General features: G+C 36.8%; 2 protein-coding genes and 1 non-coding gene across 16 annotated transcripts in view; 2 read left to right on the forward strand and 1 right to left on the reverse strand.

The window, feature by feature from the left end:
• Nucleotides 1-1,742, reverse strand: part of APAF1 (apoptotic peptidase activating factor 1) — a 110,257-nt gene extending 108,515 nt beyond the window's left edge. For 6 of the 13 annotated variants that reach the window (XR_005218245.1, XR_005218246.1, XM_037845289.1 and 3 more), the window contains exon 1: nt 1,267-1,742. The gene's annotated coding sequence lies outside the window, so the exon portion shown is untranslated. The remainder of the gene's footprint in view (nt 1-1,266) is intronic. The other 7 variants (XR_005218242.1, XM_037845284.1, XM_037845283.1 and 4 more) reach the window with 3 other exon arrangements.
• Nucleotides 1,743-1,947: 205 nt separating this feature from the next.
• On the forward strand, nt 1,948-21,752 carry LOC119541447 (IKBKB interacting protein). 2 transcript variants are annotated; one of them, XM_037845424.1, is made up of 3 exons: nt 1,948-2,499; nt 9,215-9,332; nt 20,833-21,752. In XM_037845424.1, exons 1-3 carry the CDS (start codon nt 2,213-2,215, stop codon nt 21,586-21,588), a joined length of 1,161 nt encoding a protein of 386 aa, XP_037701352.1. In that variant the 5' UTR covers nt 1,948-2,212; the 3' UTR covers nt 21,589-21,752. The 2 variants fall into 2 exon arrangements, with proteins under 2 accessions (XP_037701352.1, XP_037701351.1); XM_037845423.1 differs by lacking the exon at nt 20,833-21,752 and adding an exon at nt 11,361-13,059.
• Nucleotides 13,982-14,123, forward strand: LOC119543564. Its single transcript, XR_005218630.1, has one exon. It is a non-coding gene; the product is annotated as a U4 spliceosomal RNA (small nuclear RNA).
• Nucleotides 21,753-25,417: the final 3,665 nt, after the last annotated feature.

The raw sequence follows: 25,417 nt of genomic DNA on the forward strand, positions 1-25,417 counted from the left end.
CTTCTCATTTTCTTTATCCAACATAAGACTGAATAGAGTATTGTTGGTATTGAGAATAAGCTCACACTCAAGGTGGGTGTCAGTTCTAGGTCTTCACTGGTAAACACATTTCTCACATGCTCATTCCACTAACAGTTGCAACTGTGCTGCTAAATATGACAAAGCAACAGGAAATACCCTCTGATGTCATTTCTTAGATTAAGTGAACACAAGGAAAGAATAATATTCTTTACAGTAAAATCTTCTAAGTTTTTACCAACTTTATTTCAAACATAATGCAAATTTTTCCATGGGTAAAAAACCCAGATCAGAATGTTTGCAAGTTTTGAAAACCTTAACAGAACTCCCTTCAATGTAGTAGACTGAAAAAGTGTCTACATGGGTTTTTTACTTTATTCATTCAAAAACATGTGAGCCCTGACTATGTGCCAAGCACTGAGAGCAAAGAGAAGATTAAATCATAGTCCCTGAAAGAATTCACAATGTAGTGGGAGACCAAACATAAAAGAGATAATTAGAATGTGATGTCCTAAGTACAAAAATAAAGATAACCACAAGTTATTTACAGTGCACAAAAGAGGGGCAACAATCACCAAGCTTCAACAATGACCATCATTTTTTAAAAGACACCAAATTTGGCACTTGGGAAAAACAAGAAATACAAGCATTTGCTGATACATGTCAAGTTCACAAAATGCCCAGTACCAGCATAAACTAAACTTATTGATAAAAGAAAAAATTATGATCAGATTCAAGGATATCATAGTTTTAAATGCTAATAATGTGTTCATTCTCTTATGTATTAATTTAAACATAAAATGATTCCTCAATGAAATTCGATTCAACAAAATAAAAGTGAATTTATAAGTTCTGTCCAATAGTTAAGCAAATAGACAGTCTTTCGAAATCCGAACCTAACTTCCTATTTTACTTAGCCACATTAACATAAATACAAAAATTGTAAAACACATTTTTAACTCTGCACAATCTGAAATATTCTGACCAATTTCTCAGTGACTCACCTTTTGTAACCACACCAAAAGGTAAAGCCAAAACTCTCCATAAGTGTAAAATAGAAAATAAAAAGTAAATCTATCCAGGAAAGCCATAATAATTTACTACTTCCTCGTTTAATAATCTCTCTTCCTGGTACAAGGGTAGAATGGTTAACAAATACTCCATGTCCCCGAATCCTCAATCTATGAAATCTGCTACTGATCCTTCAGAGCACCTGGCTCAGGTTGAAAAGCGAGGAGGCAAACTTACCCAGACCTTTGCATTGAGGTCTTCTCAGCAAGAACAGCCTCTGCGGAGAGGGGAAAAGCTAGCGCTGGCTTCCGAAGGGCGATCCCGGCTTCACAGGTACCCCACCTGGGCCTCCCTAGCCCCGGGCGCCTGCAGACTGCCCGGGACCACCGAGAGGCGGGGACGTGGACGTCACCCCGCCACCGGACCGTACAGCCCGGGGCGCAAAGGTGAGGCCCGGCCCTTGCACTGCCCTCCCGGGGTACACTGCCCCAGGACACAAAGGAAGGAGAGCCACTTGGGTTGTCACTCCCTGCCTCGGGCAGCAGCTGCACCCCGATGGGAGCCCGATAGGGCTCCGGATGCCGCCGAGGCCACTTCAAGTCCTTGCGGGTCCCTAACGGCCCAGACTTCACTCTCTCAACCCTATCAGACCAGATATAAAAGCACCCACATCCTCTCGTTACCTCCTCTGCGCCCTAGAACTGTGAAGCAGTCAAAACCCCGCCTGCCCGCCCAAACCGGAAGGCGCGCGCTCGCGCACACAAATAAACACACCCCGAACCCCTTGGGTTGGGTGCCGCTGCGCGCGCTCCAGCCCAAGCTTGTGCTCGCGCGCGTATGGGGAACTGCCCCTCCCCCCGAGGCAGGGGCGTGGCTAAGCCACAGGGGCGCGCCGCGCTCATACACAGGGAAGACAGAGGCAGCGGCGCGCTCGGCGTGGCGCGCGCCTGGCCGCGCCCCTACCCGCTCCTACCCGCCTCGCCCCCCGGCGTATTGGAGGCCCGCACCAGCCTAGGATTTTCGGTTTCCTCAGGTTCTGGGGAGGTTAAACAAAGGAGGAGGGATGTGAGATCTCCGCCTAGTTCAGCTCGAGGGTCGTGGAAGCCGGCTGTTTGGAGGGGCTGTGAAGCAGCGAAGATGACTAGGAGAGGAAAGGGCCTCGTTTCTGGGCGGTGCCAACATTATGAGGGGCGCGGTCACCTCCTCAGCTTCCCGAGGAGGCAAAGGCAGCCACGTCCTGTTCCCTGAGGGTGAAGAAGCTACCTCGGGTCTCTTGTCCTCAGGACCTCCGGACATGAACGAGCTGAAGAGCCGGAAGAAGTCGGGGCCCAAGGGAGCCCCCGCGGAGCCCGGGAAGCGGAGCGAGGGCGGGAAGAGCCCCGCGGCCCGGGGCGGTGGAGGCGGGGGCTGGGCGGATCCCCGGACGGGCCTGAGTCTACTGTCGTTGGGGCTTTGCCTGGGCCTGGCCTGGTAAGTGGACGCGGGGCCTGGTGGGGTCGTCATCCCGGCCGCCTGGGCCCTGTGTCTGGCTTCCTGTGGTCGCTCTTTAGGGTCACGTCCCTGCCCTGGCCCCACCCGGCTGAGCATCCCGCTAACTTCCAAACCCCAGACTTGTGGCTCTGTTCTTCTTCCTCGACCCCAACTTTTTTTTCTTTTCCTCTATTCTTGTAGCACATTTTCCTTTTGTACTAGTGTATCCCAAACCGCTCAACTGGGATTGAGGCCAAGGTTGGGGAACGAGTCAGCCATTTCCTAAGAGATGCAAATTTGACCAAACTTTATTAGGCGCCTACTACAGGTCAGAAGCTTTCACGTTTTTTATAAACCGTTACTTCCTATCCGTTGTGCATTTGTCTAGGATATATTTGCCCCCCCCTTCCCCAAATGCCTAATGGAAATGTTTGCGACTTTAAAAGAGTTCATTATCCTAAAGCAACAAAAGTTAATGATAATACCAACGTTTGGAGGATTTGTCATTGTTCGATGAGTGCGTATGCGTTGTGAATTTAAAGACATTTTCCGAGTTGCAGATTGGGCGTTAATACTGTAAAAGTACAAAAGTATCGCACTTGTATTCACTTCAAACATTTACATTTTTACATTGCTATTAATGATATATTGATGTCACAAGAAAAATTTGTATTAGAAATAATCTTAAAACCAATTTAACTCTATTTTTCTCAATCTCTTTTCTTTAAGAATAACCTATTTCGTTTTAATAACAAAACCGACACTTGAAATTAGAATTCCGCTCCCTTTTCCACTTATTTTTAAGGTACTTAGAAGATAGTTACTAAAAATCCTCGGCATTGATAGAATTCTTCAAAAGTCTCTGGACATCCTCTAGAATAGTTAAGATGTCAGTGCATTTAAATTATACCTTACTGGTGATTCATCCTGAGTTGTGTATTTTTAAAAGTTAGTAATATATTTGTCAAAACAAAGTGAAATATTGATTATTGAATGTTCTCTTCCAAAAAAGATAAATTGTTTATTTTACAAATATGGTATTTTTGATAATGGAATATTTTAGTTTTGATCTGAAGAGAATGAATGTAGAGAATTTACTGTTTTAAGTAAACTGCTCTAATACCTTAAAGTGCATGACCTTTTTTGGGTAAATTTTTAAAAAGCAAAAACCTTGTATTGGAAAAGTTATTTAATAAAATTTAGCAGGCTAAAAAATATTTTGCTTCTCTGGAAGTTAATACAATTGGTTTTAGTTAATAAATTTGTTAATTTGATCCTTATCATTAATTACCCCAATCTCCATATTCATGTGAATAAATTACATCACAAAATGTTTAGCTTTTCAGTAATTTAGTTACTGCCCTAGAAAAAGCTCCAATAGGAAACGAAGCTTTTCCGGGAAAAAATGTTGAAAAGCAGATGCTTCAGCTTGGGAATTTGGTTGTTGCCTACAAGACTACTGCAAAGACACAAACATGTTATATCCATTAGGAAGATGTTATTTGAACTATGTCTTTGCAAAATAATAAGCCTGAATCATAAATTATTCCTAAAATGAGCAGATTATATGATTGTTTATTAAAATAGTCTGTTAATTGCTCTCATAAAATCTTTAGCCACAAGAACTGATATATATAAACTTTGATCACTGTTTATGGTTAAATATCTATTCATGATAAATTTGTGAATAAAACAATCTATCCTGGTAAAATATTTGTAAGCATTTTCCATATAAAAACCAAACATTTTGACATCTCTTGAAATACTAAAAATCCCACTAGAACTATGACAAAGCCTTGAGATCTTTTCCAGTAAACACTAGAATACATACTTCAGCATCTAAAAGTTGAGCTATCAGTCTTTATTGATGATTACTACACTAGCACTGTTCTGGTTGTTAAGATACAACAAGAGATTACATGTGAGCCCATTTGTGTACTCTTAAACACAACTTATCCATCCTCTCACACTTTAGTTGGGAAAACATCTGAACCCTTCCACTACCCAAGAAGGAGTTTAAGGCATCACACTATATCAGTGTCTTTTAATCTTTAGTTTTTGGATATTTGTTTGGAAAGTAAACAGATAATACATAACAAATTTAAGAGTGTGATACTTTAATTTCTCTGCTAAAGTCCTGATATATTATCCTATATTAGCCTAGTAATAAAACAATTGCACAAAACTGTATGGTTTGAATATCAGTTTGTATACCTCATTTGTAAACTCGTAAGAAAAATTTTCAGATAAAAGAATTAAAGAAATTCAAAGTGTTAAAAAAGCTGTGAAGTTACTAAGCAAGACATAAATAAAATCTTTCACATAAACTTATTTAATAGAAATTTAATCAACTGGAAGTTCCATTATGAAAATTTTCAACAGATTTTTTAATTGCCTTTAAAAAGGTTTTTGATAGCATTTGTGGTAACTACATAAACTTTATAAATAACTTATGCTGTAAAATCTTAGCTAACCCCATTTCTCCGGATTTATTTTTGTTTTTTGGTTACGTGGAGTTTTATCTAAAAGACTGCTGTTTTGTAGTTTTTTTTTAATTCAGTTTTATTGTGATGTATTCACATGCCATACAGTCATCCATGGTGTACAATCAGCTGTTCACAGTACCATCATATAGTTGTGCATTCATCACCCCAGTCTATTTTTGAACATTTTCCTTATACCAGAAAGAATCAGAATAAGAATAAAAAATAAAAATAAAAACACCCAAATCATTCCCTTCATCTCACCCTATTTTTCATTTAGTTTTTGTCCCCGTTTTTTCTACTTATCCATCCATACACTGGATAAAGGGAGTGCAATCCACAAGGTTTTCACAATCACACTGTCACCCCTTGTAATCTACATTCTTATACAATCGTCTTCAAGAGTCCAGGCTACTGGGTTGGAGTTTGATAGTTCCAGGTATTTACTTCTAGCTATTCCAATACATTAAAACCTAAAAAGTGTTGTCAGTATAGTGCATAAGACTGTCCACCAGAGTGACCTTTCGACTCCATATGCAATCTCTCAGCCACTGAAGCTTTATTTCGTTTCATTTCGCATCCCCCTTTTGGTCAAGGAGATGTTCTCAAAACCGCGATGCTGGGTCCAGATTCATTCCAGGGAGTCATACCCTGCATTGCAAGGGAGATTTACACCCCTGGGAGTAGGTCCCATGTAGTGGAGAGTGAATGCCCTGCTTTTTAAAATGGAATATAGTCAAGTTTTCCTGAACATTAAGTATTGTGTTAAAAGTGAAGCTGTAGATGGTATGAAACACAGAGCTAAATGGGTGCTGACTCGAGTAGTGTCCCTGGAACTTCTTTTTTTACAGAAGTGCCTGATAACAGTTCCTTTGATTATTACCTCGTTTTCTATTTGTAAGTCCTCAATCAGATGCCGTTTCCTATAAACCCAACCCTGGTTATGCTTAGTGTTCTAAGGGGGACAGCTCTGGGACTTTACCAAGTGCAAGTAGAAGGAACTTTTATCCTTTATACAGCCATGTGGGAGGGGTGGAAGAGCAGTTGCACAAAGCAACCCAAAAGAAAGGGCCAAGATACCAAGAAAGCATAGCTGACGTATTATGTGCTTGGTGCTGTTCTGGGAGCCTTATCCGTATGAAATTTTTTAATCCCTACGACAACCCTATGAAGTATGTATTATGAGGAAACTACAGCAAAGATAGGTTAAATAACTTGTCCAGGGTGGGTTGTATAGCAAGTAGCAGAACCAAAGGTAGCCTAGCTCCACACTCTTAAACACTATGATAAATTGCCTGCCTTTTATATTAATATGAAAAATGGCCAAGACCCTAGAGATGGAAATCCCTAGTCCAGAGCTATTTATAATCCTTTTCCTCCCACTAGAAGTTGTGCCACTTAGTAGACCCTAGTGGTTGTACTCTCTTAACTCTATATGAGAAGACTGGGAGTGGGGAGACCTTGAAATCCTGATAGAATATACCTAGGACTCAAAAAGAAAATGAATCACCTTGGGTACTACCTTGGGTGGGAATTTGAAAAATTAGTTTTTTGGAAATGAAGGAGCCTTCTCTCAGAATACTTTTTTAGCTTCTAGAAAATCACCCTCCTCCTTAATTAATGTTAAATGAGTTAATATTTATAAAGCACTTAGAATAGTGTTTGGCACATCAAAGTGAAAAAAACATGTATTTTAATTCAGCAGCACCATGTGCGGAGACCACTTTTCATTTTTTCATTTGTAACACTAAGAGAACTTTTTGCTTTTTTTTCTTAAATGTACTATTCATGTTTAGTGAGGGTGAACCTTTTACTTCAGGGTGGGGGATAGTGAGGAGGGAATGACCAGAAAAACTCTGTACGTTGTTATCAGAGATGATACTATTTCCATTAACATGACACAGTTTTATTCAAGCTTTTGCTTAATGTTTGGATTTAAAGAGAAGTCCAGGAATAGACAATATTAAAATACTTAACAAAATGAAAGTTCTGTAATATATTATTGTAATGAATCAACTTTCAAAGTCTCTTTTATAATAACAAATGTATTCTGAATGTTAAACAGTCTAATCCATGAGGTAAATCCATGAGGTAACACCTGAGTAGTAGATGATAAAACTAGTCCCTGAAATTAAATCTGCTTCTTTAGAGTAGACTCGATAGTTTGCAATAGATTGGTTTTATTGGTCCGCAGATAAGCCTGGATTCTGAAAAGAACCTGTTAAAAGCCAAGAATGAAACAGCTAATCAGAAAAGAATTATAGAGAGAACATTGCCATGTGACAGAAAAGCCAAGGATCCAAGGATTGCCTGCCAGCCAGCCAGAATGCTACTGACCCTGAAAAGAAGTCTTCTAGCCAATGTCTTCATTTGGACTTCTGGCCTCTGAAACCAACCAACACAGCTACTAAAAAGGAATGTTGATTCTTTCTCATGGCATTTGTTTTGTCTGCTCCTGTTCAGGTAGAGAGAATGCTTGTATCAGGGTTCAAAAGGCTTTCCAGTGATTTTTAGCATGCAAGACTACAGAAAGAGCAATCAGCAACCAGTGTGGTTCATCATAGATCCACCAGATTCAGACATATTCTCCCAGATACCCACAAAACAATCTTTATGCTCCTCCATTTTGGAGACTCACAGGGTTCTGTACAATTGAATGCTCTCAGGAATTCTCTTCCTTTGAGGTTTCTAGGGGAAACAAACCCCCTTCTGGGTCATTGGTCCCTCAGCTCTCATGTGGCACCAAGAATACCTGACTCTGGAGACCATGCAGCCCTAGATGTATCCCGCAGTTTTCCCCAATTCAACTCATCCATTTTTTTGTTGTTGTTTTGTTTTGTATTATCCTACATGGGGAATTGAGAGGTTGAGATAATCAGGGAGCATTTTCCCATCTTTATTTTAAAAGGATACAACTCTTGGGAATATACCTGAAGTAGATTGTAATAATTAAATCATGTAATCTGTGGAAATGTTCTTAAGTGCAAAGATTAACTACTATTAATACTCCCATTTTAGCTAGTATTAACATTTTTTCTGTTTTAGGTGTTATTTTTTAAATTATATTATAGATTCCTGGGATCTAATCATGGAATGATTTAGAAAAGAACGGAATCACCACCTTTGCAAGATGCACACAGCTTCAATAGCTGTACTCACTCAAAAATCTTTCACCTCTCCATTGAGCTTTGGAATCTTTAAATGTTTGTCTTTTGGAGCTTTAAAAATTTCCAATATGCAAGTCAAATCCCAGACCAATTAAGTTAGTACCTCTGTGAGTGGACCCAGGCATCAAAAATTTTTAAAGCTGCCAGGTGATTCCAATATGCAGCAAAGTTTTTGAACCACACTGGTCTAGGGACTTTAAGCAGGTGCTTTACATGGTTCTGCTCCACTGCTTTTTGATGATTCAATAAATATATGAAGAGTTCCAACTGCTGCTTTCTCTGAACCTGAAGAATTGAGTCAAAGTAGAGTAATCAAAATGATATAGATACAGCAGCATCTATTTGTGCTTGCTCATTTCCGAGTCCTATACAATGCCCATTTATTATTTTTAAGATCAGGATAGCTTTTTATGCTTCTACCTTTTACTATTTACTAGATGAAGAATACACTCCAATTTTAGAATGCCATCTAAAGTACACCTTATGTGAGTTGCATTACCGAGTATAACCAGTTCAGTTTATAGATATTGCATTGCATGTGTGTTCTGTCACTTTGACAGTGACTCTTCTGTTTTCATGGTGCTGACTCTTCTGTTCATTTGCAACTTCTAATCACCAACACCTCTCTCTTCCACTGTACTGCTTTTCATTAGTCTTCTGTTACTTCTGCATTTTAGTGTAGAAACTTATTTTTTAGGTAGTACCCAAATATGGCCTTGAGGAAAATATTAATAGAGATCAAAGATCTTGTTCTAAATAGTTCTTCATCTCTTCTTCTGAAATATTTCTTATGCATACATCTATTGCAAATATTGCTCCATCTCACTCACTGGGCTATGATGTGAACAAAAGCAATGTTTTACTCATTTTTACATGAGAAGTAAAATTAAACCATTACCTACTATTAGTAGGCTCTCTAAACGTATGTTGAAATAAACTGATAAAAGCTATAGCTGCCTATGCTAGAACTTACGTTGCTCTTCCCAAAAATGGGTATAATATTCCTTTAAAATTCAGATTTAAATGGATATGAATTAGACAGTAGTGCTTTTTTTTCTTTTCCAGGTTTGTATTTCAGCAGTCGGAAAAGTTTGCAAAGGTGGAAAGCCAATACCAGTTACTGAAAATAGAAACTGATGAGTTCCAAGGACTTAGAAGTAAAATCAGCTTAATTTCCGAAAAGGTAATTATTAATTGATTTATTGGGGAAGATTTTCCCATTTTTCTATCCTGCTATCACCCTCCCTATCACTGTTCAGAATTCTCCTGACTTTTAGACCAATTTTTGCTGATCTTCCTAACTCCTGACTTTCTCCCTTCAAAACAATTTAGATTCAGTTTGCATTTTGAATGTTAAGGATTATTGTTGTAAAAAATCAGTATGTTCATACTGATGTGATCTTAACTTTCTATTTAAACCTCAGGTATCTAGGGCACTGAAAATATGATTGATCATTAAGTATAAAATTAGAATATGAGTAGCATTTATTAGGGAAAAAATCCATCATTTTTTTTTTACTTTCCACTTTGTAAGCATATATTCATTTGAATGAAAACTATAATAACACCCATATCTACATTGTGTTTCTTTAACATTAGTTTCCTAGGGGTGCTGTTACAAGGTACCATAAACTGGGTGACTTAAAGCAACAGAAATACATTGTCTTACAGTTCTGGAACCTAAATGTCCAAATTAAGGTGTTGGCAGGGCCATGCTCCCTCTGAAATCTGTAATGTTCTGGTGGTGGCTTGTCAAGAATCCATGGTGTTTTTTGGCTTGTGGTGTAACTCCATCTCTGCCTCCATCACATGGCTGTCTTTACTGTCTAGCTGTTTATATGTCCAAATTTCCTCCTTCTGGGGACACTAGTCATAATGGATTCAGGTCCACCCTAATCCATTTTTTACCTCGTCTTAATCAATAACATCTTTAAAGATCCTGTTTCCAAATAGGATTACATTCATGAGAAGAGGAAGCAGGACTTCAGCATTATCTTTTGAGGGACACAATTCAAATCGTAAACACCTGGGTAACTCATTAGCCTGTTGAACAGTCAGCTTGTGGAATCAGTTCTTGTAAGCCTTGATCTAAGCCTTGAAGTAAGGACAGGACTTAGCTAAGCAAAGAGGAGAGGGGAATAGCATATGGAGAAACCCTGGAATTTGGAACTTTATCCTAGAAGTATTAGGAAACATTGTGTACCATGTGCATAGCTGTTTTTTTTTAAGCTTAATCTGGCAATGGTATATAGGTTGGTTTAGCAAGGAATTGATTGGAAGTAAGTATTGAATAATAACTCTCTAGAATACTTTCCTTGATCATCAAAATCTGGGTCAGGTGCCCCACCTGAGTTCTTCAGTAACTGTTCTCCTGTTATAGTGAGTATAAATTGGTCTTTCTCCCTAGATAAACTAATTTGCTTAAGGGCCCAACTCAGTTTTGTTTCCTTTTATATCATCAATACAATGCTGCAAATGTTTGATAAAATAATGATAATTTCTAAGCCTTCCTGTAGTCTCTAAAGCTGTTACCTGTGTGTGGATGTAAACTAAAACTGGTCTGCAACCTGGCCCTGCTAGATTCCAGATATGTATTAGGAGATGCCAGGGGCTTACCATAATTTACAAATACTTGGAATGTTTTACCATTTGATGAGAATTGTCTCTATAAACTGTTTTGTTTTTTTTTTTAATTCATTTTTGCCTATGTGATGTCTGTAAGATCTGGTTCTGTTTCTTTCTCTGTAAGAAGTTGTCATTGTATGTTTTTTCAGGCAAAAACTCTTGCAGAATCATAGGATTTAGGAAAAGTAAACAAATTGTATAATTAAATTGCAGTTTTTAAAAAGCCAAGTAACCATAAAAAATGACATCTAAATCACTTTTCACTGGAGGAAAATATGCTATACTTTGGACTTTTTAAACAGTATTTGTCTTTTGCATATGCCTCCTTGAAAATGCACAGATATCTAAATTCAAGTGTATGTTTCTCTAACTAGGGCTCTAATCTGTTAATTTTGTTTAAATAGGTTAAAACAACTACTAAAGTAATAAATGTTTTTGTCAGTATCATTCTGATATTATAATTGGGTATTTTAGACATCTTCAGAATTGAACTTAGCACATGTTATCTTCCCGGTTGTTAAAATATGTTTCTCTGATGTAACACTTATTAAGTAGCCTTGGGAATTGTTTTGTGTTATAAATGCAGCTTGAGTCTACTGAAAGTATCCTGCAGGAAGCTGCATCATCCATGTCTTTGGTGACCCAGTTTGAGCAGAAAGTGTCCAGCCTCCAAAGCATCATGCATGGCATTCAGAATAGTGAAGAAGTGCTCACTCAAAAGATGCAGAGCCTTAATGAGAAATTCCAGAATGTTACAGATTTCTGGAAGAGAAGTCTAGAAGAAATGAATGTTAATACAGACATTTTAAAATCAAAAGCAAAACATATACATTCTCAAGTTACTGTCCAAGTTAACTCAGCTGAACAAGGAATAAAACTGCTCAGTGAAAGGCTAAAAGATTTGGAAGATAGCACACTAAAAAATATTAGAACAATAAAAAGACAAGAAGAAGAGGATCTTCTCCGAATAGAGGAACAGCTTGGCTCAGATACAAAAGCAGTTGAAAAGTTAGAAGATGAACAACGTGCTCTCTTTGCCAGAGATGAAGATCTGATGAATAAACTTTCTCACTATGAACCCAGAGTTGAAGAATGCAAGACACATTTACCAACAATTGAAAGTGCTATTCACTCTGTTCTCAGAGTCTCTCAGGACCTGATAGGGACAGAAAAGAAAATGGAAGACTTGACTATGCAGATGTTTAATATGGAAGATGATATGCTGAAAGCAGTGTCTGAAATAATGGAGATGCAGAAAACCCTTGAAGGAATTCAGTATGATAATAGCATATTAAAAATGCAAAATGAACTGGATGTTCTAAAAGGAAAAGTCCACAGTTTTATAGCATATTCAAGTACAAAGGAAAAAGGAAATTTGGAAGAATATAATCTAGACAATAAGGGAATTGGCAATGATTTTTAAACTCACTACATTCATTGTGATGAGCCATATTATTTTATTTGTGAATTGACTAGTTCCATGCTTTTGAGTTATTATGATATGCCTCATTTTATTATCCTGCATTATTGGCAAATGCATGAAATCCACACAGTGGGTTATCCAGATAAACAAAGTTTATCTTTTTAAGCAGTAAAACTTATTTCATTTTAATCATTTAAATAGAAACTTTTCTAAAATATATATTTCTCTGCTTTCTAAAGTAGTTAATAATTTTTAATGTTTTCAATAATTCGTGGACATCATTATGAATTTCACCTATTATAGTGAACCCATATATATTGATTCTCTAGGAGCTACTGAGGCATATTAACCACTTCACTAAGTGACCTCAGCTTGCTATTTTTCTAACTTTATATCTGTTTTTTATATTTTGTATGTTTTAATTCTGTCTAAAATAAAAGGTATAGCACGTACAAGGGGGGAGGGGTTTTGGTATAAATTAATATGAACTTTCTTAAATCTGTGAAGCCTGGGAAACTTTTTTGTTCTTTGTTAAGATTCTAAACTAAATTACAGGTACTTGTAAAAGTTCTGTTTAAAATAAGAGTAAATATGTTATTATTGATGTCCTTTCCTATGAATTATGTGTGTGTGCTTTGAAGAATGACTTTTGGAATATCTTTGTGTACCTGGGTTTTTTGTTTGTTTTTTATAGGTTAAAACTGTGTTACAGACTCTTGAGTTACCTCTATATAAATTAGTCTACTTACAATCAAAATATACCAACAAACCTATGGCCTATTTTAAAGAGAAAAAAAAAAAAACAGCATAATGATGAATTATGATAATTAAAAGTATGTCATTATTTTAAAGATACCTCAAACTAATTAGGTAATTACCCAACTAATTTTGTTTTATTTATTAATTTTATTTTCATTTTTATTAGTAAATTGATGTATCAAGAATGTCCAAGCTTGGTGTTGAAAACTGAGTCAGCTACATATGAAGGCCTCTGTTCGACTTGTTTCTTCTTGCTAATAACCCAGTTTTATGATGTGGTTCCTGTGAGATTAAACACAGAATTCAAAGCCGTCGTACAAAAGTTGGTTGTGGTCAGATATTTTTTTACTCTCTAAATTTGCAAGTTTTTGAAGAAATCCCAAACAAGGTCTAAGTTGGACATAGGAGGGCCTGTATTAGACAATCATTGGTCATTAAAACTCAGACTGTAAGAGTGCTACTTATTAAGGGGCATAACATGAACTCTGGAATCTTAACTTTAAATTTCTTGACTTCTGAGTATATAAGTTCTCTCTGTGCACTGAGAAAATTGTATGTGTTTTATTTTCATGCTAATAAAATATATCATAAAGTTAGTAAAAACTTTGTTATTTTGACCTCCATTCTATCAGGGCAGATGTGATCTCTTCTTCTCTTGCACTCCTCACTTTTAAATTTTTTTTTTTTTTTTTTGCTTACCACCAGATTTGGGAGAACTTTTTAATGAATTTTATGTGTACCGTAGTAATGCTTACTGAAAGTAACTTGAAACAATGTAGCCACTTGTGTCTATACTGACAAGTACAATGGACATGAAAACAGCCCCTCTACAAGTGTTACACGTGAGAAAACTATTGAAACAGATAGATATGTAGATAGTTGTATTCCTTTACTCAGAGATTGTCCTATAAAAAAAATTATCCTTAGAGAGATTTAGATGCACCGCCGAATTTGTCTTCCTTTGTTCTTCTTCTTCCATTCTTTTATCTAACACAGATACTTGAAATTTCAAAACCTTTCCTGTGAACTTTGCATAGTGACAGTATTGTAGCCCAATGAAGCGTATCCAAGGTGCAATTATTGCTGATTGAAAACTTTTCCCAGTACCCTGCCATGACGACTTGAAATATGGTCAGCATTGGCAATTTTTGACAGTCTCCACGGAGACTGAATTTAAAACAAACAACAAACAACAACAACAACAACAAAAAAAAAAAACCACCTTCCCTGTGTGTCTAATATTAAATTACATTTTTGTAGCTTTGTGATTGATAATAAATTTTTTATCAACCACTTTCCTATAAAGAGTACTTAATCCATTTAAAATTTTTAGCACAAATAAATCACTTCTACACAACACTAACTTTTCAAAATTTTTGGATGTAAATTTTAAAATATATTTATATTCATATTTCCTTAAATTGTGCCTAATGATTAGAAGCTGTTGACTAAGGGTACTTTTCTATTTTATAATTAAAAAGTTGATTTATTAAGCTGTATTATCTCAACCTAATTGTAGGCCTGTGTATAAATGTAGAATCTTGATCAAAGCTTGATGTAATGTTATAAAATAATAATACTGGAAATTCACCAAATACAAAAATATTTCGTTTCTTTGTAGACTTACCTCTTATTTGTACAGTGGGCAAAAGCTCTGCTAATTCACTCAGCATCTTTTTGTTTCAGTTCAGCTGTGTAACTATTAATGTAATGTAAATCAAAATGCCCCATACCAGCTTGACACAGCAAGGGAAGAGAGAACTAACAATTTGGAGCCTACTATGCCAAATACTGCTAGGACATTTACACTCATCATTATCACCATTGTCGTCATCATCATCATCATAGCAACAGCTCCATGTATTGAGTACCTATCCTGTTCCAGTCATTGTGCTAGGAACTTTCCATGTATTATCGCTAATCCACACAACAGCTTTGCTAGCTATCCGACCCGTGTTATGGATGAGAAAATTAAGGCTCAGCACGTTTAAGAATCTTAACAACCACACGTATGTCTGTCCAGCTCCAGAGGCATGGATCTTCTACCATACAATGCAGCCTGATGCTGCTCAACCAAGGGAGGAAGAAATCTGTGGTCAGTAGACTACATTGAAAATTCAAGGAGCAGTAATTCAGCCAGATTTGTTCTACCATGTCACCAATAAATGGACAAGTCCCTCAAAATCTGTAACTGCCTGCCCTAAAATTGTTTGGGCCTTGGATATAGTAAAGAATCAATAAATGCTGGGAAATAGCTAGAAAGCAATGACAGTGACAGAGCCCCAGGCTGGAATATTTTCTAATCTAGGCTTTACACTTGTGTGTTGTGAGGCACTTTACTCTGGGACTTAGGTTTTTAATCAGTAAAATGAGGGAAATGTACCAACTAATCTCCAAAATTCCTTCTGGCATAAAGTGATTTTAAATTGTATAGATCAACAAAATTTCCAGTTTCTTTAGTAAAGTTCAAAGATCCTTTAGTAAAGTTTTTGGAAGGCAGACTGGACCTATAGATCTTTCCCTTGAATCATGTTTCTGTACTTTTAGATCCAGACAATATTTAATATTGCCAAAGAGCACCTAGCTTAGTACCTTGCATATCTGATAGGAACTTGGTAGATATTCAAATTACTGACCACATCTTTTAAGCTACTGGTAGACTCCAGCTTTTCTGTCCATTTTAGACAGATGGTATAACCGAGACCCTGAGTAACTTTTTTCCTTTTTTAATTCAATTTTATTGAGATATATTCACATACCATAGGCATCCAAAGTTTACAATCGACTGTTCACAGCACCATCATACAGTTGTGCATTCATCACCCCAGTCTATTTTTTGAACATTTTCCCTGCACCAGAAAAAGTGAAAATAAGAATAAAATAAAAGTAAAAACACCCAAATCATCTGCCCCTTCCATCCTATTTTTCATTTAGTTTTTTGTCCCCATGTTTCTACTCATCCATCCATACACTGAATAAAGGGAGTGTGATCCCCAAGTCTTTCACAATCACACTGCCACACCTTGTAAGCTACATTGCTATGTAATCATCTTCATGAGTCAAGGCTACCAGGTTGGAGTTTGATAGTTTCAGGTATTTACTTCTAGCTATTCCAATACATTAAAACTTAGAGAGGGTTATCTATATAGTGCATAAGAATGCCCACCAGAGTGACCTCTTGGCTCCAATTGGAATCTCTTAGCTGCTGAAACTTTATTTTGTTTCATTTTTCATCCCCCTTTTGGTCAAGAAGATGCTCTCAATTCCACGATGTCAGGTCCAGAGTCATCCCTGGGAGTCACATCCCGCATTGCCAGGGTGATTTACACCCCTGGGTTTCAGATCCCAACGTAGGGGGGCAGGCAGTGAGCTCACCCACCATGTTGGCTTAGCTAGAGAGAGAGGCCCACATCTGAGCAACAAAGAGGCACTCGGGGAGATTCTTAGGCACAATTACGAGCAGGTTTAGCCTCTCATTTGCAGCAACAAGCTTCATAAGGGGAAGTCCCATGATAGAGGGCTGGGTACACCAAACCACTAGTTCTCAGTGTTTGTGAGAATATCAGTAGCAATCCAGGTGAGGAAGCCCAACACCTCTGCATTTTTGTCCAGCTCCTCAGGGGGGCCCTGCATATATGTTTTTACTCTCAGTCCAAATTACTTTGGGATGGGTCTCTGTTTCACACTAACCTATGCAAACCTACCAGAAGACCCTAAGTAATTTTAAAAAATAATTTAGTACAATTTTTAGACTATATACTATACAATTTTTAGACTATTACAACCCTGTATTGAATTTGTTTTAGTAAAGGTCAATAGAAGTTCATAATAAATTGCTTTTATAAGCTATCAAGGGAAACACTAATCCTTCTAAGAATAAACTAAGCTCTTTCTGAGCTGTCTAAATTTTGTAATGCTATTGAGCTACATTTACTGTTTCAGAGTAGATACATTAATAAATGATAATCTAGTAATGAAATAGATGAAAGTAAGCCATGTACTCCTTTCACTTTAGGGAGTCTCTCTCAGCAAATATACTTTATTGCAAAATCTTCCCCATAAAAATAAAACATGGTTTTGCAATCACTACTTGATTTCCTTCCTATCTGTAGCTACTCCTTAATGTCATACACCTACAATAACGTTTTCATAAGCTAACTTCTCTAAATGTAGTATAAACCTATTGAGGAGAAAAACCCTAAAATATATTTTGAAATCTAACATATATAATGGAGTTGGGTATTGTTACATTGAATTAACTCTTCTACTGCCCCATTTCCATAGTTTGTTGTGATTCTTTTGCAACTATATAGCTGCTCCTTTTAAAAAAAACTCACGTCAAAATAAGACTCTGACCATATTAAATTTTTATTCGCATTAAGTAAAGCCAATTTATGTTAACCAAAATAAACTCAAAAGATATTAGGTGAGTAGGTCAGAAAAAATATGATTAAGAAAGGTAATTCATATCATCAATAATAAAAACATAGTTTGAAGAAATATGCAGTAATTTTGGGAAAAAATTAATGTTTTTAGATTAAACTGCATGTCTGATTTTGTAAAGATATTTTGTGGCCCGTATCTTTGCTTTTCAATTCCTGATTTTCTTTTCTGAATTATTTTAAATAATCCATTTATTGACATTCTGTTTCACAAATTACAAACTCCCTGAAGGCAGAGACTTATTGGTCATACTGGCATATAGTAGATGCCCAGCAAATGTTGTAAACCAAACTTTGTGGTTATTAGTAGAAAACTAAAGGCAGTCTCCTACTTTAAAACATAATACTTTCCTAGAAAATGAGCTGAAAGTTAAATGATTGACTTACATATTATAAATGGGATTCTTTTCCAGAGTAATCACAAAGTATGTGTCTTTGAGCATAATCTTTGGCAATATATTTCTAGCATTTTACTTTTGTCCTTTAATTTATTTTTCTTTATAGCTAAGCATACAATATATGCTAGTTTGAATGTATTATGTCCCCCCAAAAAATCCATATTCTTTGATGTAATCTTGTGTGGGCAGACCTATTAGTGTTAGATTGTAATTCTTTGAGTGTTTCCATGGAGATGTACACCACCCAACTGTAGGTGATAACTCTGATGAGATATTTCCATGGAGGCGTGGCCCCACCCATTCAGGGTGGGCCTTGATCAGTGGAGCCATATAAATGAGCTGACAAACAGAAGGAACTCAGTGCAGCTAAGAGTGACATTTTGAAGAGGAGCTACAGCCAAGAGGGACACTTTGAAGAAAGCACAGGAGCTGCAGATGAGAGACAGTTTGAAGACGGCCATTGAAAGCAGACTCTTGCTCCAGAGAAGCTAAGAGAGGACAAATACCCCAAGTGCAACTAAGAGTGACATTTTTGAGGAACTGCAGCCTAGAGAGGAACGTCCTGGGAGAAAGCCATTTTGAAACCAGAACTTTGGAGCAGACGCCAGCCAAGTGCCTTCCCAGCTAACAGAGGTTTTCTGGACACCATTGGCCATCCTCCAGTGAAGGTACCCGATTGCTGATATGTTACCTTGGACACTTTATGGCCTTAAGACTGTAACTGTGTAACCAAATAAACCCCCTTCATAAAAGCCAATCCATTTCTGGTGTACCACCAACAACAACAATATTTGGATGGCTCAAAATGTTCATCAGCTGATGTGTCCATGTTAAACCAAGAACACAATTTGAAAATATCAGTATATAATGTATTGGAGGACAGGAGACATAGCATTGAAACGTGAGACCCACATGCTTTACAATCACAGAACTTTGGAGATTTTTTGTTGGTGTTTTTAACATATCTACTAAACTGCATTGAAGGTAACATCTAAGTTATAGTCATCTTTATGGACCTCACATTTGGCATGTCTACTAGGGACTTAAGCATTAGCTGAACTGAATTATCCAAAGTCTCACAGATGATACCCCAGAAAATGATTCATAAAAGCACATACAGTTAGTCTTAGACAATGTTCCCTTCCTTGTAGCAATTGTTATAACACTACAAACAAGCTTGTGTTTCAGAAGTTGTGTTGTCTTGTTTCACTCTCCAAATCTACTAAAGCTCATCTGGAGGAGGTTCCTCCCCCTTCTCCAGCAGCTTATAAAAACACAGCAGTCCATTTCAAAAAAAAAAAAAAAAGGAGGACCCCCTACCTCACACCATATTAAAAACCAACTCAAAATAGATTAAAGACCTAAATATAAGAGCTAGAACTATCAAACTTGTAGAAGAAAACATAGGGAAGCATCTTCAGGACTTCGCGCTAGGCAATGGATCCTTGGTCTTTACACCCAAAGCACAAGGAACAAAAAGAAAAGTAGATAAATGGGACCTCATCAAAATTAAAAACATTTGCGCCTCAAAGGACTTTATCATGAAAGTAAAGTAACAACCTACAGAATGGGAGAAAATATTTGGAAATCATATCTGGTAAATGTTTAATATCTAGAATATTTAAAGAAATCCTTCAAGTTAAGAAGAAAAAAACAAACCCAATTTAAAAATGGGGCAAAAGACTTAGACATCTCTCCAAAGAAGATATAAAAATGGCCAGATAGCACATGAAAACGTGCTCAACATCATTAATCATCAGGAAAATGTAACTCAAAACCACAATGAGATACCATTTCACATCCATTAGAATGGCTGCTGTTAAATAACAGGAAATAACACGTGCTGGAGAGGATGCAGAGAAATAGGAACACTCATTCATTGCTGGTGGCAATGTAAAATGATACAGCCACTGTGGAAGACAGTTTGGTGGTTCCTCAAAGCTAAGTATATAACTACCGTATGATCTGGCAATCCTACTACTAGGTATATACCCAAGAGAAGTGAAAGCAGGGACTTGAACCAATGTTCATACAGGCATAATTCACAATTGCCAAAAGATGGAAGCAACCCAAGTGCCCATCAACCAATGAATGGATAAATAAAACGTTGTATATACATACAATGGAACATTATTCACTTGTTAAAAGGAATGAATTCCTGATACTTGAGAGAACATAGATGAACTTTGAAGACATCTGTTGAGTGAAATAAACCAAATACAAAGGGACAAATATTGTCTGATCTCATTGATTTGAAATAATTAGAATAAGCAAACTCATAGAATCATAATCTAGATTATAGGTTACCAGGTGACAGAGTGAGGATAGGGAATGGGAAGTTAAGTCTTAAAATGTACAGGGTTCCAATTTGGAATGATGGAAATGTTTTGGTAATGGATGGTGGTGATGGTAGCACAACATTGGAACATAATTAACAGCGCTGAAATATATAATAATATGATTAAAAGGGGAAATGTTAGATTGTATATATAGTAATAGAATAAAATTTAAAAATAAATCCATGGAATTGTACCTCACAAACAGTGAACCCTAAGTTAAACTATGGGCTTTAATGAATAGTACAATTATAAAAATGTATTATCATCAGTTGTAACAAATATACCACATCAGTGCAAGGTATTGGTGGTGGACTGGTGTATGGGAATCCTGTATTTTATGCATGATTGTTCTTTAAACCCACAACTTCTCTAATGAAGGGGGAAAAATTCCAACAACACATCAGTCTCATTTAGCTCATTTTGCCACTGTACAGTGGATCAATCATATAAAAAGTATAATTGGGAAACATGTAATTTCCAATAATATTTTATGAAATTTCCTTACTATTTTCCTTCTAATTTATTAGAAATATACTTAAATTATTCTAAAGACTCTTACTTTTGAAATCTTCTTTTACCATATGATTTCCAGAAAAGCAGTAAAGTTATAAAAATAACATGTAACTAAATTTAAGTTGAATTTTAAATGTTAAGCTTTTTATCAATTTAATCATTGTGGTATTGTACTTTCTTATAGTGTCAGAAGTCTGAGGCTATCATGGAACAATTGAAGTCTTTGCAAATAAATACTCATCTAAAGCATCTACAGGAGGAAATTTATGAGGTGAAAACTTGGTCCAACAGGATAACTGAAAAACAGGGTATATTGAACAACAATTTGACAACCCTTTCCCAAGAAGTTACAAAAGTAGACCAAAGTACAACTTCCATGGCAAAAGATGTCACTCTCAAGATTACAACTGTAAAAACAGATATACGACGTATTTTGGGTTTAGTAACTGATGTAACATCATTGACAGATACTGTGAAAGAACTAGAAAATAAGTTAGAAAAAGTAGAAAAAAATACAGTAAAAAACATAGGTGATCTTCTTTCAAGTAGCATTGACCGAACATCAATGCTCCGAAAGGCAGCATCTGAAAATTCCCGAAGAATTAACTCTGTTGAGAAGACACTATCTGAGCTAACCGGTGATTTCAACAAGCACACAGAAAGATTTTTAGGCTTAGAAAGTGACAGAGCTAAAGTTCTGAAGACAGTGACTTTTGCCAATGATCTCAAACCAAAGGTATATAATCTAAAGAAGGATTTTTCCCACTTGGAACCATTGGTTAATGATTTAGCACTACGCATTGGGAGATTAGTTACTGACTTACTACAAAGAGAGAAAGAAATTGCTTTCTTAAATGAAAAAATATCTAACTTAACAATAGTTCGAGCTGAGATTAAAGATATGAAAGATGAAATAACACATATTTCAGATATGGATTAGTTTGAAATTGTATAAATAAGACTGAAGTACCTTTTTTTAAAAAAAAATGGGACCTCTGGCATATAAAAAGACTGACAAATCAGAAATAATGACATTTTGGAGTAAATACAATTTTGTATTTGATTCTATTTTATACAGTAAATATAGAATTTTTAAAGGAGGTTGAACAGTTGATTTTCTAAAATAAATACTAAAACATATACTTGCAACTTTATATAGTTAAAAAAAAAAAAGTATCCATCCCCCAACACACACACCCACATACACTCACATACATTCATACAAGTAGGGAGGTACAGAATCTCCCAGTCTAGCACTGACTGGGAAGTTGAGATGGGGCAGAATGTGAACTTCCTCTTGCCAGGGACTATAGCATATGTGGTTGTACCTCTAAGTGAAGAGCATTCATTATCCAATCCACCTAGAGAAGAGAAACTGGAAAAGTCAAATCCTGGGAGCTGCAGGAAGAGAATCAGGTAAGCCTTCCTGAGTCCTTCACAGGTTTAGGAAACAGGGAAAGGGAGAGGAGGTTACCTAAAATGAGGTAGAGAAATGGGATCTAGAGCAGGGCTTGGAAATGTGGCGTGCAGAGTTTACCAAGCATCAAAGCAGCACAACTGTGTGGTGATGACGTGACCAGAAGCAGCCAAAGCAACTAGGCAAAGGGGTTCTAATGTTTAGAACAGCATTAGCAAATCCAATTATATAAAATTCAAGAAAACGCAAATTAACCTATCGGGAGAGAAAACAAATCAGATTACAGAGGCACAAAGAAAATTTGGGGGTGAAGGAAATTTTTATTATCTTGATTGAATATTGGTTTCACATGTCAGAGTTCATCAGCTTGAACATTTTAAGTGTGTGCAGTTTATTTTGTGTCAATTATTCCTCAATAAAATTGTAAAAAAGAAAATACAATATAGTCGCAAAAACAACAACAAACAAACAGAGCTGGTTACCTCAAAAAGAAGTTTATGATTTCTTACATCAGTAGTGGCTCATTCTAAATCTTGGGCTTTATGCTATCGGAGAATTAGGTACATACCCTGACTTGATTGACCTTTCCTAAACTATTGGGCAGGAAATATCTTAAATATCCATATCTTATCTGAAAAATTGAGTATCATTCAAACTTGGTTACCTGTCTCTCCATTTTTAGGAAAGCTATGGGGTGTAGCTTGTTGTTAAATTAGTTATCTCACCTCTGTTTTTTCTCTTTTCCACCTCTGTTGGGTATCCAGACACTCAGGTTACAGTTACACCTAGAACTGATTAATAGTATCCCTCATGTCTCTCTCTATTCCAGTCAAGTGTAGCTACTTTTGTCCATTTGTGGGTTCCATGACTTTGGTTTTGCCTTCAGTTAGGTAGCAGATAGTTTTACCCTTAGTTGATTCATTCATTTATGGAGCACTCAATACATGCAAAGCATTAGGGTAAGTGCTTCAGGGGATACAGAGCTGGGTGACAAGTGTTCCCTGATCTCACAAAACTTACAGTCTGCTAGAGGGGATTTAGGTTGGGTTTGGTGGCAAGAAACAGTTACCCATTTAATTAGCTCATGAGAACAAAAGGGGGGGGGTATTATATGTATCTTGTGAGTATCCTACATTGTCCGGCGCCTTCTCGCTCGGTCCCGCGCGTCCTGTCCTCGGCCGGCAAGGAGAACAGAGGGAAAGAGGGAGAGACGCAGACAAACTGACACTTGAGGTACGCAATGGCAGTGAATGCAAGCCTTTTACTGGAGCCAGGAAGAAAATTTTCTCTGTTACATATTCCACACGAGGCCCTATACCCCGTGGGAGAACAACCTCTATGCGGCCGTCAGGCACGGCTCCCTGTGGGCTGTCTCCCCGAGGCTAGCCCGGGTAATTTCTTATATACAATAGTTACAACCAATGTGCTGGCACTACGTAAGCGTGTACAATAGGCTAGCAGCAACCGCTGCCTCATGCGTCATATGCGGAAGCAGGATACGGGCGCCATCTTGGCTCAAACGATGGGCGGGGGCTACTCTGGAGCAGGTCGCGGCGTGTCCACTAGGCCCTAACCCGGAAAGCGGCTCCCCACACTACATTACAACAGAAATCCTATTTATGTTGAAGCATTTTTAAATTTTTTATTGCTTTAAGAATGACATTCCAGAATTACTATTAAAAAGTAGGGGTGATAGTTCTATGAAAGGGTTATATGAATAGGACATTAATTATTTTGTTTTGTTTTGTTTTTTGTAGTCCTCTCAAAAACTGTTTTGTTTTTTGTTTTTTGTTTTTTGTTTTTTTTAATGGATTTTTCACCACAAATCAATGGCAAAGGACAGGTCTGCTGAAGACTGTTTGATTCGTGTCTGTTTTAACATAGTGGAAAGAGCATGAGATTTTGAAGTTACAGGTCTCGGATTCTAATGCTGACTTGACCATCACATTTCTTTGGCCTCAAATTATTTAGTATCTGTGAACCTTAAGGTCCCACCTGTAAATAAGGATAATAACATCTACCTTACAGCTCAACTGTTAATATTAGCATTAACATATCTAAATAGCCTGGCACATATAGACACCCAGTACAGGGCAAAGCCATTACCTAATGTAACAAGAAGTTGCAGAATATGGGGCTGTTTTTTGTAGGGTCAAGAGTTCTGTATATCATGGAAAAAGCATCACTGTACTAAGTCTTAGTGTTCTTAATGATGACACTAAATAAAGCATAAGCTATGTTTCATGTAATCATTCAAATAAGGCAATGCTTTTTGCCCAATAATATAACATGCATTTTAGAAAACTTAACATTAAAAATGCTTAACAGGAAAATTTTCAACACTTAAAAATTCACCTATCTGGAAACTTATTTAAGAAAAGTATTTCAGTTTCTATTAGTGCCAAATAAATGAGGCACTCATCTTATTTGGTGCTAGTTCTATTTGTTATTGAAAAAATTATTCACATATCTGTCAATGTTATTTAGTAGCCCTGCTGAGCAGAACATTCTTGCAGGGAACTCCGAATCTCAAATGTCACTAGACTCATGGTCACTATTGTATCTTCATGACAGATAGCTTTTGTGGGCAGATACAGGGAAATGGAAAGGCAACATTGGCTTTCTTTCCCAACAGTAGAAAATGTAAAATTAATCACTTCAATAATAGATGATATGGTCTTGAGTGGGTAAGTCATCATTTCAATCTTCTGTGAAGTTTCCCTGCTTATATCATTTAAAGTCTAACCAACTGTGCAGTCAATAAAGTCAATAAACAATTGTTCATCCAGACTTAAAAGTTGGGTATTCCCTATTTTCAGATGTTAATGACGACTTAACAATTTTAACCTTAGTTGATGTAGACTTCTGGTTTTAGATCATAGTTCTTAAAATAATAAAGATATTGCCTCTCACAAGAGCTATTATTCTCCATCTTCAAATCTTGTATATACTGCATTTCAAAAAGAGCCAGCTGACTTGTCAATCAAATCCTTTTTCAAGGTTTATGAGGTAGGAATTATGTCTTGAGTAGGAAACATATCTCCAACACTTTTATTCAATTGAGCAAGCCTTTATTAACTGTTACATGCATAGCACTTCAGTCAGTAAAAGCACACATGAAAACTCCAGAATAGTTTCTTTCTAGGAACTTGTCAAGTAACATTTTAATAACCAAGAGATTCATAAACCAAACCTAAGGTGAGCTTAACATCTCACACACTCCTATAAACACTTCCTACGATGTAAAGGCAAGGGCTGCCTTTATAAAAGAGATAAAATGACTCACTAATTCCTGAGGTAAGAGCTGTCAGAAGTAGCTGACTTGTTAATGTACCAGATCATCCTTTGATAT

This window comes from Choloepus didactylus, chromosome 8 (assembly GCF_015220235.1).
Source record: "Choloepus didactylus isolate mChoDid1 chromosome 8, mChoDid1.pri, whole genome shotgun sequence".
Classification (NCBI taxonomy): Eukaryota; Metazoa; Chordata; class Mammalia; order Pilosa; family Megalonychidae; genus Choloepus; species Choloepus didactylus.

Bases quoted from the DNA above. Each gene is read 5' to 3' on its own strand.
- LOC119541447 (XM_037845423.1), top strand. From the start codon at position 2,213: ATGAGGGGCGCGGTCACCTCCTCAGCTTCCCGAGGAGGCAAAGGCAGC. The intron at 2,500-9,214 runs GTAAGTGGACGC...TTTCTTTTCCAG, and splicing joins CTTTGCCTGGGCCTGGCCTG to GTTTGTATTTCAGCAGTCGG. The intron at 9,333-11,360 runs GTAATTATTAAT...TTATAAATGCAG, and splicing joins TCAGCTTAATTTCCGAAAAG to CTTGAGTCTACTGAAAGTAT.